At 41.4% G+C, this 22,388-nt stretch overlaps 1 protein-coding gene across 1 annotated transcript in view; it reads left to right on the top strand.

The window, feature by feature from the left end:
- Positions 1 to 22,388, top strand: part of mcu (mitochondrial calcium uniporter) — a 94,659-nt gene that overhangs the window by 33,681 nt on the left and 38,590 nt on the right. The window contains exon 2 of the mRNA XM_079559795.1: positions 11,626 to 11,733. Coding sequence (XP_079415921.1) covers positions 11,626 to 11,733 — 108 coding nt within the window. The remainder of the gene's footprint in view (positions 1 to 11,625; positions 11,734 to 22,388) is intronic.

Raw genomic sequence — 22,388 nt, 5'->3', positions numbered from 1 at the left:
ATCTGCCTCACTGCCCGTGTATATGAGCTCACCTCTCGCCTCTCGCTACATCGAAGATCGGTTAAGAGACTTTAATGGAGAGAACTCTAACGAGAAGCAAAGCATTATCTTATTAACCTTCTCACACACTCGTGTTCTAATTGAAAAACTGAGCCATTGCCAAAAAGGACTTTTCATAAATGTGTATGATTTGGTTTAGCTAATCCGCCTTGATCAACGCTTGACTCAGCAGAACTGTGAGGAAATACCGTGGTTTCTTTTGTTAGGGCTGGGAGATTATCGTTTTCCTATATATTTCAATACGGCTTTACTGTGATATGCATAGTGTCAGACGTCCCGTATCACAATCTTTAATGATGTCTTGCAAAAATAATGAGGCTGCTGCTCTCCACAGCTTTTGTAGTCAAGTGTCTATGAGAATTTTGTCCTGGCAGTGCATAAGCTACTGTGTCATATCGCCTCCTATGCATTCTGATATGTACTGCATCGTGACAAAAGTGTATCGTCCCACTCCCAGCCTGTTATTACAAGGTCAAACTGCTCAATGTCGGACATAATACTTTTTCATTTGGGTCAGAGCTTGTCCCTGTTCACGGACAGTGGGTCTAGATAACACTATTTGAGAACAATCCCAATATGTTCAGCCCAATTACCATTCCGTCTGTGAGGAATCTGAGCAACTGTTTCTGGCAGGCGAAAAGAAAAGCTTATAAGAATAGACTGATTGATTCTTTTCAGTGTACGCTCCCTAAACTCCAGGACACACTTCCACCTAAGCTGCGTTCAATTACTGACCAGTCGGTCTTTTGTCTGTTTTTGAAGAGATTCACAAATTAAATTTGATTTATTGATTGTTGAACTTTCCAGGTGTCCAGTTCTGGGCATAGTATCTTAGGTAGTGATACTTTGTAATTGGACAGCGCTAGACTGCTTTCACAATTTCATTTACTATCAAATCTGTTTCATGGCCTCCCTTGAGATTCTAGTTAAAACAGTGAAGCTGAACAAAGTTGCCACTCAAGTAAAATGAACAGCCTTTGATATCGGCTCTTTCCACCTTTCACTCTTTACATGGCACCTGTGACATCTCCGAGATATGATTCCCTTTCATAAGCAGGTGCATGACTCTTCTGCCTTCTTAATGCTTGCAGTCCGTTTCCTGTAATCGATGCTGCCAGTGAAATAAACCTCTGCGTGTACAAACTGACAAATGCTGGATTGTGACCCTGGCAAAACGCTCTCTGCTCGTACGCTTTACTGCAGATCAGGTAACTCTTCAGACACTCGCGGCACACAGAGCATGACGGATAGAGCGCTGCTGTGGTTAGACCTGCCATAGTGGTGGGGCTTCTGGCTGGGCTGCAGACACTGGGAGGCATCCAGGCAGGCAGACTTTAGGCCCGACATTTTTGTGATCTATAGAGATTGCTCCCTGAACAGCAGCACTAGCAGCAGAGAGCTCATAACACTCCGCACCATAAGTCAATCAACGAATCAATACATGGCAGCCAGTGGTCGTGTATTTTCTCCCACTGACAAGAATGAAGCACTTTCTTTCCTCCGGGCTGCTGCCGGTGGCACACATGTGATGATATAGGGTAAGTCGGGACACGCTCCGTCGTCTAAGTGCAATTGCCTAATTATCTGCATTGACTTGGATGTGAGCCGAAAAGGAGAAGATTCCAAACTAATGACCTCAGATGTACTTCTTAGTTCTCTATGAAAGGAAAGATTATATTGGGATTTGTTTATTCCACACTTATTACTTACTGCAGCCAAGCGAATGTAGCTTCGACCAGTGTTGTCTCGTTAAAGGAGATGAAAAGGCACACAGCAAACTAGAAGAAGCACTGCATTAGCCCGAGCTTATAATGGTTCAGAAAGATAAGAGTCGAGATGGACTTACGAAGCATACAAAGTAACATTATACAAAGCAATGGATTTATTACTAACATCTTAAAGCAGAACTATCGTCCATAGCCGTTTATTGGGCGCTACGAATGTCTATCATGCGTCTGCACATAGCCACAGCCAATCGTATCATCGTATCCGATGACGTATGACGTACCCACTGTAAACTTCCGAGCTAAACTATTTAGAACACGGCCTAAAGCTTGATCGAAAAATATCGTCGCGGCCAGAGACACCAGGGGAGATGAAAGACCCCCAATCATCCCATTAACACTTGTATTATCCCCAGAGGGACTACGAAAAGGATTTAGTAAGGTAAACAAGTTACTTAGTTCTGCTTTAAGGCTGTATTTGTCCAAAAGGCTCTAAATGGGGCATATCATACACAATCACCTTTTTTCAGCTTTTAACAATGTTTTAACACCGTGCGTCATCAAAAACATGCCTGGAGTGGTACTTTGCTTCATTCATGCTGTTTTGTAATTCTGTTTTATGTTCACTTTCGTAGTTCACTTTCTTCTACTGCTTAAGTGCTCAGATCTGTATTTCCTGGATTTTATCAACTGTCCATAAACCATCATCGTGTTCCTTACGGCGTCTTAGATGCTAGCGCCTTTTTATCATTGTTATATCATTTCTTTCTCACTGCTGCCTGCAGAGGGAACTCCTGGCCAATTCATAATCCTGACCAGTCCAATCAGACCTTACTTTCTTTATTAAAAATGGTAAACATGCTAAGGTACCATAATAACGTTTATGCCTCAATTACAGATGACATAGCCACTTTAAATGTTTTAATTCATTGATTCTCCATTGAATTGTCCTAACCTAGCTAACGCCAGACTGCTGTGTGGCTCGAATCATTTCGAACTGCACAGCAGCCTGGGGACCATGGCCGAAATTTTCGCATGGATTTGGGAACCAATCACAGAACGAGGAGGGATGGCAAGATGATGACGAGCTATTCGATATACGGAGGTTGTAGTTTATTTACGGATAAAAAAGAAATCGTTTATTTACGGATCCAACATGACAGTAGCAGACGTGATGGTATTTTTCGATTAAGCTTTAGACCTTGTTCTAAATAGTAGCTCGGATGTTTACTGCGGGTACGTCATACGTCATCTCATACGATGATACAATTGGCTGTGGCTACGCATGATAGACATTCGTAGCGCCCAATAAACGACTATGGAGGATCGTAAACCACACCTCTCCTATGAGAAAATGAATTGGTGGTCCCCAGACTAAATATCACTTGTGATTTTAGTCTGGCGTTAGCCAGGCTAGAATTGTCCACTCAAACTCTACCAACAAATAACAAAATGTAGCATGAAGCAATCTAGTACATTTCCTCTGCTTCTTTGTGACAGTATTGTTATTATCTTCATTATAATTATAATCTAGTGTTCGACACTTGAGAGACTGCAAGACATTGTTAAACTCCAGCATGACCAGTTTTATGTGAGACTGCTTTGGCAAGTGTAACCTCTCTGCTCTCACCAGTGCCAATAATTCCCAGTTGTCATTACCACGAACACACACTTGAGCATGGATGCAGGACTGTGTGGGTTATTAAGCCTTGACATCTTTACCTCATGATGTTTCTAACCAACGGAGAGTGCAACTGTGTACCTTATCGTCATCAACTAAGCTCTGAGCTCATTCTACACATTAGGACATTGTTGGAACATGTAGGGGGAGGAAAATACTTAATTTTAACATTTTTAAACTCTGTATAGTCCCTTTAAAGAAGTTGTATTTTCATTCACAGTGCTCAGTATTCTCTAAAGGGACATAGCCATTGGGGTTTTATTGCACCACGAGAGTAGGCAGAGTATGATGCTAGCTAGTATGTTGTCGTAGGTCTCTTGTGAGAGCAGCTGTTGTCCTTTTGTGCAATCCAATCTGCAGAAATAGACTCACCTCAGTGGGCTGTAGGCACGGCAGAGAGGTCAGCAATTGTACTGAAAATGTATCCAAGCTACAGCTGAACGGGAGCGTGATTGTGCTATTGTTTACGGCGCTCAAACATCTGTCTTGCCTGAAGGATCGTTGTTAGAAAACACGGCATTTGAGGACAGTGTTCAGAGATGTACAGGAAAAGAAGAAATACTGTGAGGCAACAATGCTCCAAATGTGGAAACTCTGTGATTTTTCTTTGTAGTGAAGAAATTACAGAACATGGGAAAATACTGAATTGAATGTTTGTGTTTGAGGAGTAAGTTCTTAGGTTAAGTAGGTTGTATACATTATAAATCCCCGTAGAGACGTTTTATATATGCATTGTACTGATTGTTTGTCATACAGAAATTGACAGTCATATCCATAGTATCTCAAGAAAGGCAAGCCCTGCCCCAGAGGATCTACAGGTCTGCCATCCCATCTTCACAAAGACTCTTATCACTCCCCACACCTGACCTATTTGGGGCAGCGTATCTTTTTTAGCGATTTCCCCCCTATCTGCAGTCTAGTGTAAAATCACTCTTCACACTTGCGATTTGAAGAAGATTGGGCCCAGACTAGAACTTTAAACCTTTTAGTTTTTAGGGTTAAAGGCTCTATTCACCAAGCCAGAAAACAAACTGGCAGCCAAACGGTTTATTGATCCAGGAGGAAATTCAGTTCATCAGCTTTATACATTAGTCACACATATAAGACTTAGAAGAAAATGGTAAAATAGTTGACCATGGCTACTTCCTTATCTTCTTGAGTCACCACAACTTATGAAAAGATGGAGTTTTATATCTAAGGCTCTTGTGTTACTTCAACATCAGGGTAACATGTATTCCTCCTGGTTAATGCAGTTTTTTATTTTGGTCACAGTTAGAGATGCTTTTTTGCCACTGATACTGGCGTTTTGGTATGGGTAAATATCGGATATTGGCAGATACTCAGAGACTTTCTTAAAAGTGAAAAATTTAATTGACTCTTTTCTCCATTGTAAGATCAATGAAGTCATATTTTATTGTCATGGTACAGATCAATTATCAAGTATATCTTTTGATAAACTCTTGGATAAACATTTAACAGTGATCACTGGACTTTTCTACACTAACTATTCTTAGTTATGACAGGCTTTAGGTTACATTAATATAAACAACTCTCATTAAGTGATCTGATCATTACAAATATGTTTATGTATATATATCAGTTATTTCTTAAACTAAAATACAAACAACTGGCTTCAGCCATGGCCGATTTTATTTTATTAGGCTACTTTAGGTGTTTCATTCATAGTTTCTGACACAGCCTTGATTAGTTTTCGTTAGCAGTAGCATGCTCCCGCTAGCTTTAGCATGCTATGGCTAACCACAGAATTTTGCGAGGCGATCAAAAATACATTGACGTTGATTAAAATTAACTCAGAGATTGAATTCTCCAGGTTCTTAGCTTTACAATGACATTCACTTAGATTTAGTTGGTAAAAGTTGTGTTTTTAAGGCGTTGAGAGCCAAAACTGGGATCGATTCAGTATTGTATATTTGTAGCTGTTACCTGATATCGTATTTTTTTCAATATCAGGTAACAGGCTTGTGGTTACAGGTATTGGCTTCGTTATCCGATAGGAGCATCGGATCGGTGCATCCCTTGTCACTGGCCCTGTCCCAATACCCACACTGCACCCTACGCTCCTCTACAAAGTGTGCACTCGTTTGAACAGGTTACAGGTTACAGATCTAAACTTAATAAAGTTGAAGGTAGTTTCGTCCTGCCATAGTAGTTAATGAGTTGACGTTAAAACATGTTAGTCTTTTATTTGAGCTAGCTGTATAATATTAACGTTAAATGTAGAGTGGGTAACAGGTATGTGGTAAGTTTTATGTTTTTATACATCATTGTTGAAGTGAAACATTTAAATTGGATGTTTTATGAATGATTGCACAAAAAAAGGAATGAAACCTTGATTGTATTTACACATATACAGCATAATAAAAGTTAAAATATTTCATTAAAAGCACATTTTTTCAGCACAGGATCCGCAGACGCAGCCATTTTTCCTGCCTTTTTGGTCTGTACCGCAAAGAATTATGGGCAATATGCTTCACCGAGGTCTGCTTAGGCTTTAGCAAAGTGTAGATCGGGGCGCAAAGGGGGCGGGGCGAAAGAACCCTCTGGAGAATTGGGACACCCTACACACTCACACCCATCACTGGGAACGCGCAAATGAGGGGCGCGAGGGTGGAAGTGCGAGTATTGGGACAGGGCCACAGTCTAAAAATGGTCCAGAATTCCTGTGACGCATTCAGCAAATGATCAGAGCAGATACTGTGGAACCCACAAAGACAGAAATGAATTGACAAAGATACATGTACAGGAAAAAGTTGCCCCAAAATGGATTCAAGAAGTCTTAAACAACTGCTTCTTCGCCCTCACAAAAACACTTGCACCGTGCCATACAAGGACATACAGTATAGTTGTACATTAATAGAATAACTGTGCGGTAATGGGAAGTCCTTATCGCTATAGTAGAATGGAAAGCATTGTTTAAAACCAGCGGTGCGTTTATGGAGTCTGTGGGGATCTCATTATTGTGGTGAGAGCTTGATTTGTCGTAGCCTTCTCAAACTCAAACACAAAACTCCGGCAAATATTGAACTCATCAGGGAGCAGACAAATATTTGCTGGATTTTATGCATATTTTCACAGTGACTTTTCAACACTCGTCACCTGCAATTACTTTCCTCAATGTTTCTCAGCAGGACTCCTCACTGTCGTTTTTCGAGGGCTTTATTATCGCTCAGTAGGTTTTAGGTTAGTGTTAAATTGTTAGATTGTCCCATTCAGAAGAGCCGGCCATTTCGTATTTCACTGGTGCGTTGTGGCAGAGTGGGTAGCATTTACTTAATTTAGATTTTTGGGACAAGAGCTAGAGTTGATCATGGGTTGCCTTGAGCTGCATTTAAGGACACAAGCCCAAGTTGTATTATAAGTGAATATACTGTACCTAGAACGATATTGTTCAATGAAAAACAGACAATACATTTTTGGGCTTGATATTTATCGTCTGTACATTTATTAGCATTTCCCCCCTATTCTTTCTTTGTAAAACTTTGATTTTTCACTGAAGCAAATTGAGTTATTATTACTCGTGTGGTGTTTTAGGATATGATGATGCACCTTTTAGAACAAAGGTTTCCTGTCATTTTGAGAGTTGACTGTATCCAGCATCGTTAGAGTAATAATATTAATATCGTTTATCGCGATACTTTCCTGCCTCAATACATCGAACTGCAAATTTGTTTTCGTGACAGGCCTAACTGTACCATCCCTCATTTGAAAGCTAAGAACGTTCAGAGTTCAGCTTTAACTACTGGAGGCCTGCAATTCAGACTAGGGATGTCACAATTCAAAACTTATTGTGAGGAATTTTATTGCAATTTACGATTATTCACGATTATTGTAATGAAGTCTAAATGTTCACAAACACGAAATAAGGCATATTTGTACATTTTTATATTCATGTAACGGTTGTTTTAATTGAAAACGTATTGAACCTTTTGTCTCGTATGTAAAAAACAATAATCAGGCTATTAAAATAATGATTTTAAAGCAAAACTAAGTAACTCATGCCCCTCGAGGCCATAAATGCCACTGCAGGTGCTGTAGCATGTTGCATTTTTTCACTCATTAATTGTCCGTGAGAGTAAATACTACACTGATAGAAAAGACAAAGGGAGAGAGGGATATTGTACATCCAATTACACAATGGAGATCATTTTTTTCACTCAAACTTGGCTGTAAATTGTGTGTAAGTTCCGCTAGCCCACAGTTACCTTTGCCCGTTAGCCTGTTAGCTTCTTCTTCGTGATTCCATTAGTGTGTATTGGTGGCGCTTTTCTGGCCAGAGACACCAGAGGGAGATGAAAGACCCCACAATCATCCCACTAACACTTGTATTACCCCCAGAGGGGCTACGAAAAGGATTTATTAAGGTTACTATAAAATAAGGAAGAGGGAATATTATTATTAGCGATATCTAAAGGAAGCAGTTTGGTGTGAATGTTTTCAAAAGATGTTCTCTCTCTAAAACAAATGAAACAAATGAACCTACCATCTGATTTCCAAGTGCTCGCACAGTTTCCCCTTCGTTTTCTCTGTGACAAACACAGCTGCACACAGTTCTTTTGGGACTCTTCCCTTGGCAACATTACAGAATATGTGCAAAAATGGAAAAGATTTTCTGTCCGCACATTGGATTATTATTTTGGGCTGGATTTCTTCACACTCGACTGAGTTTCTTCAGTCTTTACAGATGCACCGTTTGGCATAAATACGCTGCGGCTCATGAGACGTGACGGCGGTTTACCGTGGCTCCTGCAATGCTCACAATTACCAATTAACTTACCGTGAGCTTTCGTAGCCACAATAATTGTAAAACCGGTAAATCTTGACATCCCTCATTCAGACTTGGTTGGGGACAGGAGCTGCGATTGCAGAAGTAGTTTTATGTTAACCGGTTTTAGCCGCAGATCAGGGAGCCCTAAGCGTCAGGCTCATTCTGCTTTCTGATTGGATCATTGTCTTGAGATGCCAAAGAAAAATGGAAACATAAAAAGCTTTACATAGTTGCTGAGAGTAGGTACAACTGAGAACTTTTTCTCAAACTCCTAAATGGCCAAATCTAAAGGAAGATGAATTGAGGTCATTGCGTCAGTGCGAATTCACTTTCCCATAGTACAACTCTGTTTGGTTCTTGGCATTGGCCTGGCTTCAGTAAATATATTTTACATTGCATAGTCAATAGCTGGACAACTTCCATCCCTCCTCCGCACTCGCTGACTGGTAAAACTCCTCTGCCAGTTCCTATACATCCTTTTTATGGTTTAGTTTGTGTAGTCTCACCGTTCGGCCCCTCCTTTGGTTTCTTGCCTGACTTGTCGTAGATAAGCACGGAGCATTAATCCTTCTGCCGTGTGCTATCTTAGTGCTAAGGTCCGTTGCATATCAGTCGAGGACAACGTCTTGTGAGTGATATTGTTGCTTAAGCTCCGTTGCACGATGCAGTGGGTGGTCAGCCATGGCCCGAGACTACTAATACCTCGTGATACTACTTCAAAACCGTGGTGTCACACATGAACACAATCAGTGAAAATGAGCTGCCGCATGTCTATTACAACAACACAAGAAGTGGACGAGGGAATGGGGGAAAACGATCCAGACTGCTGCCGTTCTGTCCCTGGGGCGTGCCGTTTCTGGAGTCTGCGGGGTTTTCGCTAAGAAGCCAAATCTTCAACCAATTAAAATCCGACTTTAATCTTGCAACGTTGATCTCAAAGTGTTGTTCCCAGTGTGGTGGTCGGCTCTGAAGCGATAGCGTTCAAGGTTCGAATGGGCATAACATGACACGTGTCCTTGACTGTCAAAAAGCGTGTCGGATGCTGGTAAGATGAAACCTAATTGTGTGTGTAATAACAGGCTGGGAGAATTTGTATCAAACCGGCATCTCAGTTTGGGGTTACGATAATGGAAGAAGACACATTGGATGCTATGTCGTTAGACGATTGGTGAAATGTCTCATTACAGACCGGTTCAATGATTAATATTGATTGCAGCGTGTGTGGCGCAGGGGTTGTTTGGTCAAAGCTCAGCGAGACGCCACAACCACCTGCGGCCTGTCGAATACTACACAAGTCTTACTGAAACAGGACTAAGCAGTGGCCCAGTTTATTTTAATGGCTAATTCAAAAGTGCCGAATAAATAATAATGAGTAATGCAGAAGTACCATCTGTATACGAATGTCTTACCGCCCAGTCATACCAAGATTTGCCATTTATCTAAATACGCTAAACGCGCACTGCGGATTACCGTGTTTATGCACTCGGCAGCTCGTTTATCACACATTTGATCATCTTCAAAGTCTAGTGGCTCGAGATAATTATTTAGTTAAACACGCACGGATTCTCTCCGTTCCAAACATCTCTAAATGCGACTGCGGTCTTTCTTTCATTGCAGAGAGTTTCTAAGAATAAATCAAAAATGTCAAGATTTATCGCATTCCTTCCAGTTCACCTGCTTCACTGCACACTCCGCAAAGCACATTTTAGGGAAAGAAATATTTCAAACTGCATATTTCTGTCTGTAGTTGTAATGGAGTTTGAGATTTTACACCTTGGCCTCTTAACACGGTAAGGGATTCAACGGGGAAGTTGAAGTTTCACACTTGTAGGTGATGATTGCATTAGTGGGGGCTTGTACGAGCAGGGATTCGTAACGTTATTGGATACCCTCTACATCAACGGTATTGACGATTATTTAGACGGTGATGGGAAGAGTCGACCCTTTGATGTCGACTCTTACTATCATCACGAAGCAGAATTTACCGAGCGTTGGATTGTTCAGCCGCTAATGGGAACGTGAGCAGGAATGGAAGACCCCAATGAGTTTACAATACATCGCCATCCATACATTAATTTGCCGATATACTGAGCTGCCCTTCTTCAAATGCTGTTCATTTTCATCTTCTTTAATGAGAAACAGTTTCAAGTACCCCCTGCTGAGTGCTGGCTGAGTTGATTGGAGCCCATCAAGGTGGGCAAATATTGGCGTATAGCAGAGATACAGTGCTGTAGCTTTGAAACTGTTACATTGGTTTTGTCTCCAAACTCAGGCAAAAGAATGGCTGTAGAGATATCACAGTTTTCTTTTGGAGGCACAATTTCTTGCCTCTGTTGAAGTGACCATTTTTTGTCATTCTAATTTGCCACAATGGGGAGAGTATCACACAGATCGTATTAAACTATCCACAGATATTCTGGCAACATCAAAGCAAAAACGATAAGAAACATTTCAAGCATCCTAAATCACACATCCTGATTCTTAACTCGCTGATAATCCGATGTTTTGCTCCGATGCTGCTGCCGCTGCTGCTTCAGGCTGGACCGGACTTTCATCTCCACGCCGTCTGCAGGACATTTCAACATTTGCTGCTCCTTTTGTTACGCTCGAACACTTACTTCCCCATCGCAGCACGAAAGCAAATGGCTCTTCCCTGCTCAGAGAAGTGACCAGCACTTTTCACCGCTCATTATTTTTAGCCGATTTTTTTTAGACACAATGCAGAACTGAAGCTGTCTGCTGAGTGCCTCTCATTTACATGTATCTCATGCGCATGCCACTTTGTTGAACTGTGGTGTGGCTGCGTGCATGATAATGATAATAAAACGCTGTGACTGCTTTCACTCTGTTTTATTACAGGCCACTCAATATTATTTCCATTTTGATTTATTTAAGATCATCATCATCTCCTCTCTTCTGTATCCCTGCTGACACTCCAGCCCCTCTGAGCTGCAGCTGTCAGAACATCTTATGTCCTCCTTGTACAGGAGGACATGTTAAAGGTTTTGGGAGGAAAAATCTCTCCTCATGGATCGTTTTATTACTATAATATATCAGTGTTCATTTGCCTCGTGTATAATTGGTACTAATTATCTACTAATATCTTTCTTCCAACTTAAAAGGCGTTTATCTGTCAATATTGGTCCTATCAACACATTTTGTTTTCTTCAGTGACAAGACATTTTGTGAGATTTTAACATCACACAAGCTGGTGGCACGAGATATTCTCCCATCCCCGACACGACAGCCTTCATTGTTGGGCTAGATATTGCTTTTGTTTATTTTGTGATGCTGAAGAAATCTCGGCTTTCTATTGTATCTCCTTTATGCTGCAGCAAAGGATTTAACAGAATATGTTTCTGTGCTTCTTTCAGCAGGAGGTACTGTCTCCCACTCTCTCTCGTCAGACGATCAGGAGAGCACATGGTCTCCGGTCTCACTCTGCACTGTTCAGCCAGCCTCCCACTGCCCTGCCTCCACAGGTGAGAGCCACACACACACACACACACACACTGATGCTGTCTGCCGAGCAAAGGCTCAAGTTGGTCTGTGACTCACAAACCTCTGAAGGTTCGAAATAACCACTTCAGATATTGTGTTTTTTACCATTTAATTGAACGAAAATAACCATAACGGGACTAAACCACCTAAACATGAGCTTTTCTGAACAAAACCACACTTGTTACTACACCTGTTTCACACCAGCAGTAATGGACAAACCTAAAAGGGGATGAAGTGTTATCTCAGTTTGCCTATAGGGATTTTGCCTATAGGGATTTTGCATGTTTTAGGTAGATGGGGAAACCGGAGCACTAGGACCACATGGGGAGAAGCTGCTCAAAAGTGGAAATCCAATACAAGCACCAGAATAACAAGCTTCACCAAAATGAACTAAATCATTATTTGAGCTGCACTGGACTCCGCAGGCTCCTGTCCCACTGTTTGAGACCCGCTGATCTATTATGTTTCGGCACAAGACCAGATCCATATTTATTAGGTCAGCTGTGAGTTTGCCTCATTGACAGAAAAGTCTCCTGCTTCTCACTGAATCGACATCTGCAGCAGCACCGTCAGCACTCTCCAAAACACCGGCCCCGGTGCACTTTTTAAAAGTCATCCCAAAGGTCAATCAGGAAATGGTTATTACATCAAACATGCCAAGATTTCATAGTTTCCGATGCGCATCAGTCAATAATATGCGGCAAATGTATCCTGGCGTCAATACAAAGTGTGTGGTAATCGCTGCATCTCCCTGGCTCATTGTTATCACGACAATGTGATACACCATCTGTTTAGATAAAAGTTTTATGACGCTTCTATCCTCAACCAAGGCTTATTATCCATTACACTGACACCTGCTGCCTGCCATGTGAGTACCAGTTATCATTCAATGCTCTGCACAAATAATAGCGACAAATTAAAATCCTAATTGAAGTTTTGTCTATAATTTTGTCCAACTTAGATCTATTTGAGACCTGGTTCGGTCCTGATTTGATCTAGACTTGAAGGCACTTTGAAGGTCAAATACTTTATGGGGCGATATTTGGTCGGTTTATTAGGTTCAATATTTTATCAGGTGGTACTTGGTGTTAAAAAGTTTGATTTATTGTACAAAACTATAATGCAAAATAACGGTGTTTGTGATCTTCCTTGTTTCATGGAAGTGTGCAACAAATTGTGCTTTGCAGCTCTAATATTATTCATTTTATTTAGACATCATTTCGTGCCAGCATTTTCAGTTACAGCCAGCGGGCATATTCATATTCGCATAAAGTTCTGATATTTCTCACATCTAGTTCACTAGATTTGATGCCTTTTTTGCAACCTTAATGACTATACCAGCAATATGCAACCTACAGTTTCCGCATAGTTACTGAAACCTGCCCTTTGGCTCTTTGGCCTTGTTTTGGATCTCCTGTAATATTGGTCTAATCTGAATTCAGTCCTCATTTGGACCTAATTCAGCCCTGGTGTTTAGTTCTACATTATTATTCCCCTCAAAGTTGACTTGACTCCATTTCTGAATATTTTTGCTTTACAAAAGAGCTGCAGAGAAGAACATTTGCTGAATACATGTCCCAAATAATAGAGTAATGTTTCATGAGGTTTTGCCTGGGCTGAGCATTGCAGAAATCTGTGTGCGCATAACATTGTGCCATCATAAGTCATTTGTTGTCTTATTGTTGACAGTAAAATGCTCACGCCACCACTAACCATGATACAGTGCCTTGTATGCGGATTATAGATTTTGTATTCCGTGTATTATTAATCGATGCGGCTGCCGCTCTGGTGCGATAACAGAAGATGAATTCAGCTCTGTGTTCACACTTGATTGATCATTGCAATGTGTTTCCATAATTGACTAATATGCAGTGAATTGAAATTGATGCATTTTACGTAAGGAATGCGATGAAACATTGTCAGTTTTTCCACAATTTACGGTTTGGTGCAAGTTTACAGGACAGTGAGGATTATATTCGTCTATCAAAAAGGATGCACTGCCCTTCAGGACCGTGAAACTAGCGGGATTTTCAGCTTTGTGACATGAAGCTTTTAGCATGTCAGCTTTGCAGTGAGCATAGAGCACTAGAGTCTTAGTGTTTGTCTGGGACTCAAAAGGTCACCTGACGCTGTTGTTATGTCCCTGGGTGAGACACTTAACCCCCTTTGTCCGTGACGGTCACGATAACTATGTGTGTGTGAGAAGAGTATCTGGTGTAAAATCTAACACCATGCGACTGAATAACACAAAAGGAGCAACCAGATGACTTATACATGTTGTTGTGTTGCATTTTTGTGTGTGTATATTCTTGATTCTTTCTCTCAAGATCAGAGTTCACTCCTCAAAGATTTGAACAGGACAATATGTTTCATTATTCATTTTTGTGTTGTCAGAATAAACTGAAACAACTAATCAGATTCATTGCAGCTAATTGATACAAAGTAGTAATTGAACAACTTAAATCTAGAATCTACATGGACAAAGGCTACAAATATCCAACACTGAACCGATACCAGCTTTGCCTCTCAACATCATAAAACACAACTTTCACCACCTAAATCTAAGTGTATGATATGGCCATGCTGTATTTTGGATTGCGACAGTATGCTAAAGCTAGTGTTAGCATGCTAATGCTAGCGGCAACTAATCAAGGCTGGGACAGAAACTATGATAGAAATACCATAAAGTAGCCTAATAAATAAAATAACCACTGCTGAAGCCAAGTGTTTGTATTTTACCATAAAAAATAACTGATCTAACATATTTGTAATGATCGGATCACTTTATGTGAGTTCTTTATAGGTGATGTAATTTAAAGCCTTATACCCAAGGATATTTAGTGTTGATATGTCCAGTGATCCTTGTTTATCCAATAGTTTGTAAAATAATAGTTTATCCAATAGTTTATAAATAGATATTATTGATAATTGATCTGTAACATCATCACAATAAAATCTGACTTTATTGATCTTGAAGGTACTATACACAGAGTTTAAAAATGTTAAAATTATTTTCCTCCTCTACATGGTCCAGCCATGTCCTGATGTATAGAATGAGCCCAGACCTGTTCAGCACAACTGTCTCTAAAATTCTGCACTGTCCCTCAAAAAGTTGTTACTTCGGGTCCAAAGTGCCGTCATGCACAAGCTTGATATAGAAAGTGCAGTTACACGTATGACCTGAGGTGGCAGTAGTGAGTATAAACGAGCCAACTTGCATCTAGCCCCTTTTAAAATGGAGTAAAGAGTCAATAACATTTTTCACTCAGAGAAAGCAGCTTTTAAGAAAGTCTCTTGGTATCGGTAAATATCGGTTATTGGGAGATACTCAAACACCAGTATCGGGAGCAAAAAAGCTGGATCGGTGCAACCTTTGAGTAAAAGCCATTCTCTTGTACTGTACTGAGTTTTCTTTTCGTGTCTGCTTTTGTTCTGGCATAAACCTCGGCCACATATGGACATGCTATTTAAGGAGCCCAGTTCAAGGGTAAGTGTGTGTCTATCCTAACAGGAAGTAAATCATTCTGGGAGCCCCAAGATGCACAGGATGAAAATTTTATGACTACACAGGATGATTGTTCCTTGAGTGCTTGTGTTGCGTTCGCTGTGGCTGTTAGCTCATCTCCTCTTTATTTTGTTTGCACGGGGGCCGTGTATTGTATGCACTGTTAGCTTTGTTAGTCTTTTTCCGTGCGTTTGTCATTGGCCTATATGAAACGGAGAGGCGAAAGGCAGGGCAGGGGTTTACACAGCGCCCATGGGGGGCCGGCTGTACAGGGAAAACTGATCCGCGGGTGGCTTCCCTTGGACTCTGTTTACATTTGACTGCGGCAGGGCTGTCTGAGGGGCGTATTGTGTGTGTGTGTGGGGGGGGTGAGGAACATAGAAACGTATATGTTGCGCATAGAGCTGTTGATGGGAAGTAAAAATAGCAGCGGTGGGTCATACTCGCACGTGTGACACCACTGAGATCAAATCAATAATGTTGAGTCGGGCGGTGGACAAAATGTACTGCAGACATTAAGAGTTTACTACAAGCAAGTTTGAAATGCATTTCCTGTGCCAACGCCAATATAATAATATCTGAGGAAACAAAACATGTAGACATACACTGCCTGACCAAAATAAAAGTCAGCATCTAGAAACAAAAAACTTTCAAGGTTCATTTGGTCAGACAGGAGACACTTAGACACTGGACACTAGTGTCTGAGCAAATCAACCTTGAAAGTTATACTAGTAACACAAGTAGACACAATGAACGTTAGTAAGTGGCACAAAAAAGGTCTCACACTCTAATATTTCGTTTCGTTTTGATAATCTTCTATATCTTAAAGGAATAGGCCACCGTTTTTCCATACTGAGATTTGTTGTACAAGCGCTTAGTCACGCAAATGTTGTTAGCATTAGCCTCTCCTCCTCTCCTCTATGGGGCCAAACGGGGGTGAAGTTAGAAGCGACCAAGCTCTACCACGCTTTTCCTATTTAAATACGGCTACATGAGTAGCTACACCATCAAAGTCTAGTCACGCAAAATTAAACATGTCAGTTTTCTAAGCAGATAAAAAGGGGAACTAAATTGTAAGGCGTAATAACACCTTTTCCGGCACATCCCAAAGATTCTTAATTCGCTACTTGCACATAACCCATAATGCATTGCGCCTTGGGGGGTTGCTCCGACCTGGAGGCCTTTGAGTGCGAGTGAAGCTACAGCCAAACAATGATGAAAAACACCTTCTGCTGTGCTCGTAATTGCTCCAACAATCAAAAAATGTAATCCGGAACTATTAAACACTGCACACGAAGTTAACAAGAGCTTTTTTCCCGATCGACTTTTCAAAATCAATCGATAAAAGGGTACAGATTTTCTTTAAGCTTTGGTTTTGGATATTTGGATATTTTTTATGGTATTTGGAAGATTATTATTAGTCTCTTCGATGACAGCTCGCAACGCCATATTGTTTACAGCCGCGAACCCCCCAAGGGCGCAATGCGTTATGGTATTGCGCAAGTAGCGAATGGGGTTAAGATCTGGACTCAGCGGTGGCCAATCCATATGTAAACATTGTCTTTTGCTCCCTGAACCACTCTTACACAATGTGAGGGCAATTAATCCTGGCATGGTCATCTTGGAATATGCCCGTGCCATCAGGGAAGAAGAAATCCACTGATGGAATAACCTTTGCTGAACCGAGACCTGACCAACTGCAGCAGCACCAGATCATAAGTCAGTAAAAAAAACTGGATGATGGTGGTAACAGATTTTGTAATGATTTAATCTGAAACTTTGATAGAAACAAAATATGCCAATAAGAAATCCCCCTGTGCAAGAAACCTTCACTTAAATCTTTCGCCCATTTTTAAACACGAGAAATCATTGTAAAGTCGCATTATTCTGGAGCTGAGGACGCTCAGAGGTCCTTGAGATTTTTTCTGTTCGATAAGCGGTCCCCTGGTTCCAAAAAGTTTTTCGAAGCCCTGGTCTAAGCTGTGTCAAAATAATATGTTGTTGCTTCATGGAGTCGCGTCGTCAGAAAAAGCTATTGTGCAGAACTTGTGAGTTCCAGTCAACAGTCCCATGTGCCTGGTGTCTCGGGAGGGCCTGTCTGTTTGTTCAGAAGGCTGGGGGGGGGGGGAAGAGAGGAGCAGAGGCACAGAGTGTTTGTCTTACCGGGGCGTATTTCACTGCTGCACACCGCTCTGGATAACACTGTTAGAATGATACATCAGCGAAACAGTGACAGCATACAAAACTTTCACAGGGTGCTCAAACTTGTTAACCTCGCTAACATAAGCTCAAACACCTCACCCCCACTGTTTTTAGGCTGCACCTGTTTCATCTCTTGCCTCGCTTCATTGAGATTCCCCCATTGCTCTGTCTGCATTGCTGCGGTAAAGGCCTCGGTCTCTCTCTGGAGTAGCTTCTTGGCATCCGTCAGTTTAGCTGCAGCGTCCCGTGAGGCGCCTGGGTCACGGACACACACACACTCTGCGGCACCGTTCATGCATAGAGCTCTCAACCCATCTGTGCTTCCACTTCTGCACAATAGGAGCTGATTTGGAGAAGTTGTCACAATGTCACTGTCGCTAGAAGGAAGATGAATTTGTTTATCCCCCATTTAGCTGCTTGACAATTCAAAAACATGGTGGGGTCATTTACCAAGTGTTTGCTCATGTGGAAAGCCAGACGCCCGTGTAAAAGTGTATCAACAACAGGGTAATTTCTTATTTACATATTAGATTTGGAGCCCTAGTAGGCTATAGGCATGCAAGCATCACGTGACTTCCGAGTGGATCCTCAGGAGGCGCTGCTTTTCCTGTCTCCATATTTCCCTATGAGTTAGTAGCAGCGTCTTGTCTATAAAAAAAAAAAAAGCTCAAGATTATGGTAGGCAGTGAGTTACTGTTAACTTAAAAAAAATCAGCAGAGGAAACATCCATGCTATAAATAAATTTAAATTAAAATAGTAATTGAGATTTTGAACGAGCCTGTCTTTAGTATAAATTCAACTTAAAATGTGAAACTAATATATGATATAGACTCATTACATGCAAAGTGAGATATGTCAAGCCTTTGTTTGTTGAATATTTAATATGAATATTTAGAAAATGGCTTACAGTCCATTTTCTAAATATTCAAATGTTCAAATTTCAAGATTTTTAATTTGGGGGTTTTATAAACTGTGAGCCATAATAACCAAAATTATGACAAATAAAGGCTACATATCTCACTTTGCATGTAATGAGTCTTTCATATATTAGTTTCATGTATTAATTTTCATAAGCGCCACTGCAGGTGTCGTAGCATGTTGCGGTTTTTTACTCATTAATTGTCCGTGAGAGTAAATACTACGCTGACAGAAAAGACAAAGGGACAGAGGGATATTGTACATCCAATTACACAATGGAGATCATTTTGTTCACTCAAACTTGGCTGTAATTACAGTTTAAGTGGCGCTAGCCCGCAGTTAGCTTTGCCCGTTAGCCTGTTAGCTTCTTCTTCGTTATTCCATTAATGTGTATTGGGGCCTCAGACCCGTAGGCAGCAAAGTTGCAATTGTGGTTTTAGTAGTAGTACTGCTTTAAGTTGAATAACAGAAATGAATGCACTTTCAATGATATTCTAATTTTCCGAGTTTCACCCTTACTTTTTCGTTGTTTCATTGTAACCAGTGATTTCCCATCACTAAGTTTCAAGTTTCAAGTTTAATGGTTTTGTATAGCCCAATATCACAACAGAAGTCGCCTCACAGGGCTGCACCAAACATTAAGGCAATAAAACAGAGCAATAAATATGACAATTAAAAGTTCAGGTGAATCCAGGCAAATATAATGTCCAATAGGATGTAGCGACGAGCGGCGTGGGTGTCCCCCGTCCTTAGACTCTCCAGCACGGCAAGGAAAAACTCAAAAACCCGGCAGGAGAAAAGAGAAACCTTGGGGAGAACCACAGAAGGAGAGATCCACTCCCATGGACGGACAGGCTATAGAGACCCAGGGCCGAAGGATCCCCCACTATCACACTATCAGTGATCGCTAATCCTTACTGGGAAAACAGCGAGAGAGGAAGGACCGCGGTGTCCAGAGATCGCTCTCGGAAGTCACGTGTCATTATGGGTAATGTGTGATGCAACATGCCACAAAATAGCATATTCTATTTTTCAGCTTGCACCTGCTATTTACCACCTGCCATAACGCTTGACCCCATAACACACATAAACAAGGTGATCACAATGTTACGCTTGTATGTTCATTTGTGGCTTTTACAGTTTTCCTCATTACACTAAAAGGCCATTGACTGCACCGAGCCACATTGAACTCATTCAACACAATTCACTGTTTAAGCTCAGTTCCTGAATTCTCTTTTTATCCGAGCAGTGGTCAACATTTTTTAAACATTTGTCATTCATTGCATACACAAGGCAACCCAATGCGCCTACACAAATGAAAATATCCTCAATTTAAGTTTTATGCAAACGGCAAAACTCTAGAAAGTCTAGAAAGTGTCCTGTCATTAGAGAAAACTGTGTTGGGAACCACAGTAAAGAATATGCTTGACATTGCTGGAGAACGCTGGACTAGTGCGCCACAATGGCCGAGCGGATAAGGCTGCAGCCAATTTGCCGGACATACAGTAGCTCCAGCCTCGACTGATGCAATTTTCTGAATGTCTCTACTCGTCTTCACCCTCTTTCACACTATATACTGTCTTGTCCAATACAAAATGCTGTCATGAAGAAAACATCCAGGACTTATAAGGTTATTGTATATTCTAATACGTGGGCCAAACTCAGAGGGAGGACTGTGAGATGCTGCTGTACATGATATTCTTGCACATTTTTAAATAATTTACAGCGTTTACCTCAACCTTACTATACTGCAGCCTGTGCGTGACTATTCCCCAACGGCTCATCAGTCATATTTCGCTCCACTGTACCATGTATTCTGCAGTACAACCAACATTTAACACAATAACCAAGGCTGTCTGAAGTTTTGCTAATAAAGATATAGTGTGTTGTCTCAATCAACAAGCTCCTTTGAAGGCCCCGCACTAATGTGTCTCCTCAAGGCAGAGACGACACTGGCCATTAAACATGCAACGCCGTGTGGCCTGTTTGTGTTTATTACGTCTCCCTATTCCCTTCTCTCTCCGCCTGCTTTGCCGGTGAGCTGAGGCGATCTAATATTGTCCAATTTTTTGGCAAAGGCAGCCGGGACGATACACCACCTGCGTCTGAATGTGCGGTTCAGCGTCAAGGTGTTGGAAAGTGGCCAATTACTAAAAACAACAACGGTTTTCTGCGAGAGGCGGGTGAAGAGCGTGAGCGTTTGTCCTATTTAAAATGACGTATTGAACTCCCGAGGCACATTGCCGTTTTCCCACATGCTTCCGCTTTGAAGCTGTAGCATTGTTTTCATCCGAGGGCAGGTGGAATATATTAGGAATCACGTCAGCGTTTGTGGATGCGCTAGAAGCAAGAAATATGGGATAGCGCAAGGATTTTGACACGAGGTAAATTATGACGCCTGGGTAACCAGTTCAGAGCTTCATTTGAAACCACGGCTCCCGGGGTGTTGCCAGACCGCAGTGGTCGTCCTCCATCAGAAGTCGTCCACAGGAGGGAAATTTAAAGCAACACAAACTTCAGCGAAAATTGCCTTGATGTAAGTTTGTAGCATCAAAGCGCATGTGTCTCCACTTCCTGTCCTCTCGTTGCATCAAGTCAGCGGTTGTCTGTGGCGTACTGCTGCTCAAACTCGCGTCTTCAAACGGCGTGTTGTCAAGAGATATTTCCCTCTATTTTTGTAACAGGCCTTTTAAAACGCGCAGCCACACTCCCCGGTAGATACTCCACTCTCCTGCGCAGTGACAGACATTTTTATTTTCCGCAATAACATTTTTCTTTTCTCAATATGTGTTCGCTTAAGCTGACTGTCAGTGAAGTCAACTTTGATGAATAGTTTTTTTTGGTGAAAATAGCAGCCCTTTTTTTCCGAAGTCAAAATCAATGTTACTGCCAAGTATATGTTTCCTCTACAACAGGGGTAGGCAAGTTTGCGTCGGTGAGGGCCGATTTTCATCAGTCACAAAACCCAAACATTGTAGCATAACGTAAAGAACCATTTTCTGCAAATCCCAATGTTTTACATCAGTGGTTCCCAAGTGGCAGGGCTTTGGGACCCACCATTACCCTCGGATGACGAGCAGAGGACCTAAATAAAATTTGTCATATATCGTATAAAATATTGTATTTTCCACACAAGTTTTTGTTGAACAAGCAGTAGGTTTCCCTTTAAGACTGAAATTATGATCAAACCAACCCAATAACATTCATTTTAAAAGACACAGTTAGTGTTTCCATGCAGTTTCAGGTGGAAAATACTGAATAAAAGTTCCCTATTAGACTCGCGACCCACTGAAAATGGTTCTGTGACCCACTTTTGGGTCCCAACCCACCAGTAGAGAATCACTGTTTATCATTATGACCAAGCAGGATCTGCTGACAGGACATTTTTAAAATACTGACACTATTTCTCGTATTTTTAGACTATTTTAACAGGTATTTGATCTCTTATTTGCATAATAATATTTCTCCAAATCATCTTGGGGGCCATTGGTTGAGTGCTGGAGGGCCGGATTTGGCCCCCGGGCCTGACGTTGCCTACCCCTGCTCTACACCATCTTGGCTAGGATTGATAAAATAGTCTCTTCTTCACCATAGCGCTGTGACTGAAATGTGGTGACCTCTTCCTGGGGACACAGAGTCCACCAAATGAGCTTTCAGTTTAGACTGAAACTCAATTCTGCTGCTGCGCCTCTCCCTCCACCTGAAAGTAGACACTCTCTTTAGGTTTTTATAACCTCACAGGCCGGTGCTGAATCATTACATTCTTATCAAGTTGAGGCAGTATTCACAGACAACCTTTTAGTCTGGTTGGAAGAATAAACTTTCTCTTTTTAACACTGTTCAGTTGTACAAAATAACTGCAGTATTGAAGATTTCTCTATTCTGTCTCTCGCGTAAAGGCTGTAAAAGTGAATCAAAGCCGATGAACCCACTGACTGGCTTTGATTGCCCAAATCTATTCGCAGCACAGCGAGTGGTGGAGAGCTGTGAAAAAGGGATGAGGAGCTTCA

The sequence above is a fragment of the Gobius niger genome, assembly GCF_951799975.1.
Source record: "Gobius niger genome assembly, chromosome: 7".
NCBI classification, from domain to species: Eukaryota; Metazoa; Chordata; class Actinopteri; order Gobiiformes; family Gobiidae; genus Gobius; species Gobius niger.
The sequence above is the reverse complement of the archived record's forward strand: the minus strand, read 5'-3'. Positions and strand labels throughout refer to the sequence as shown.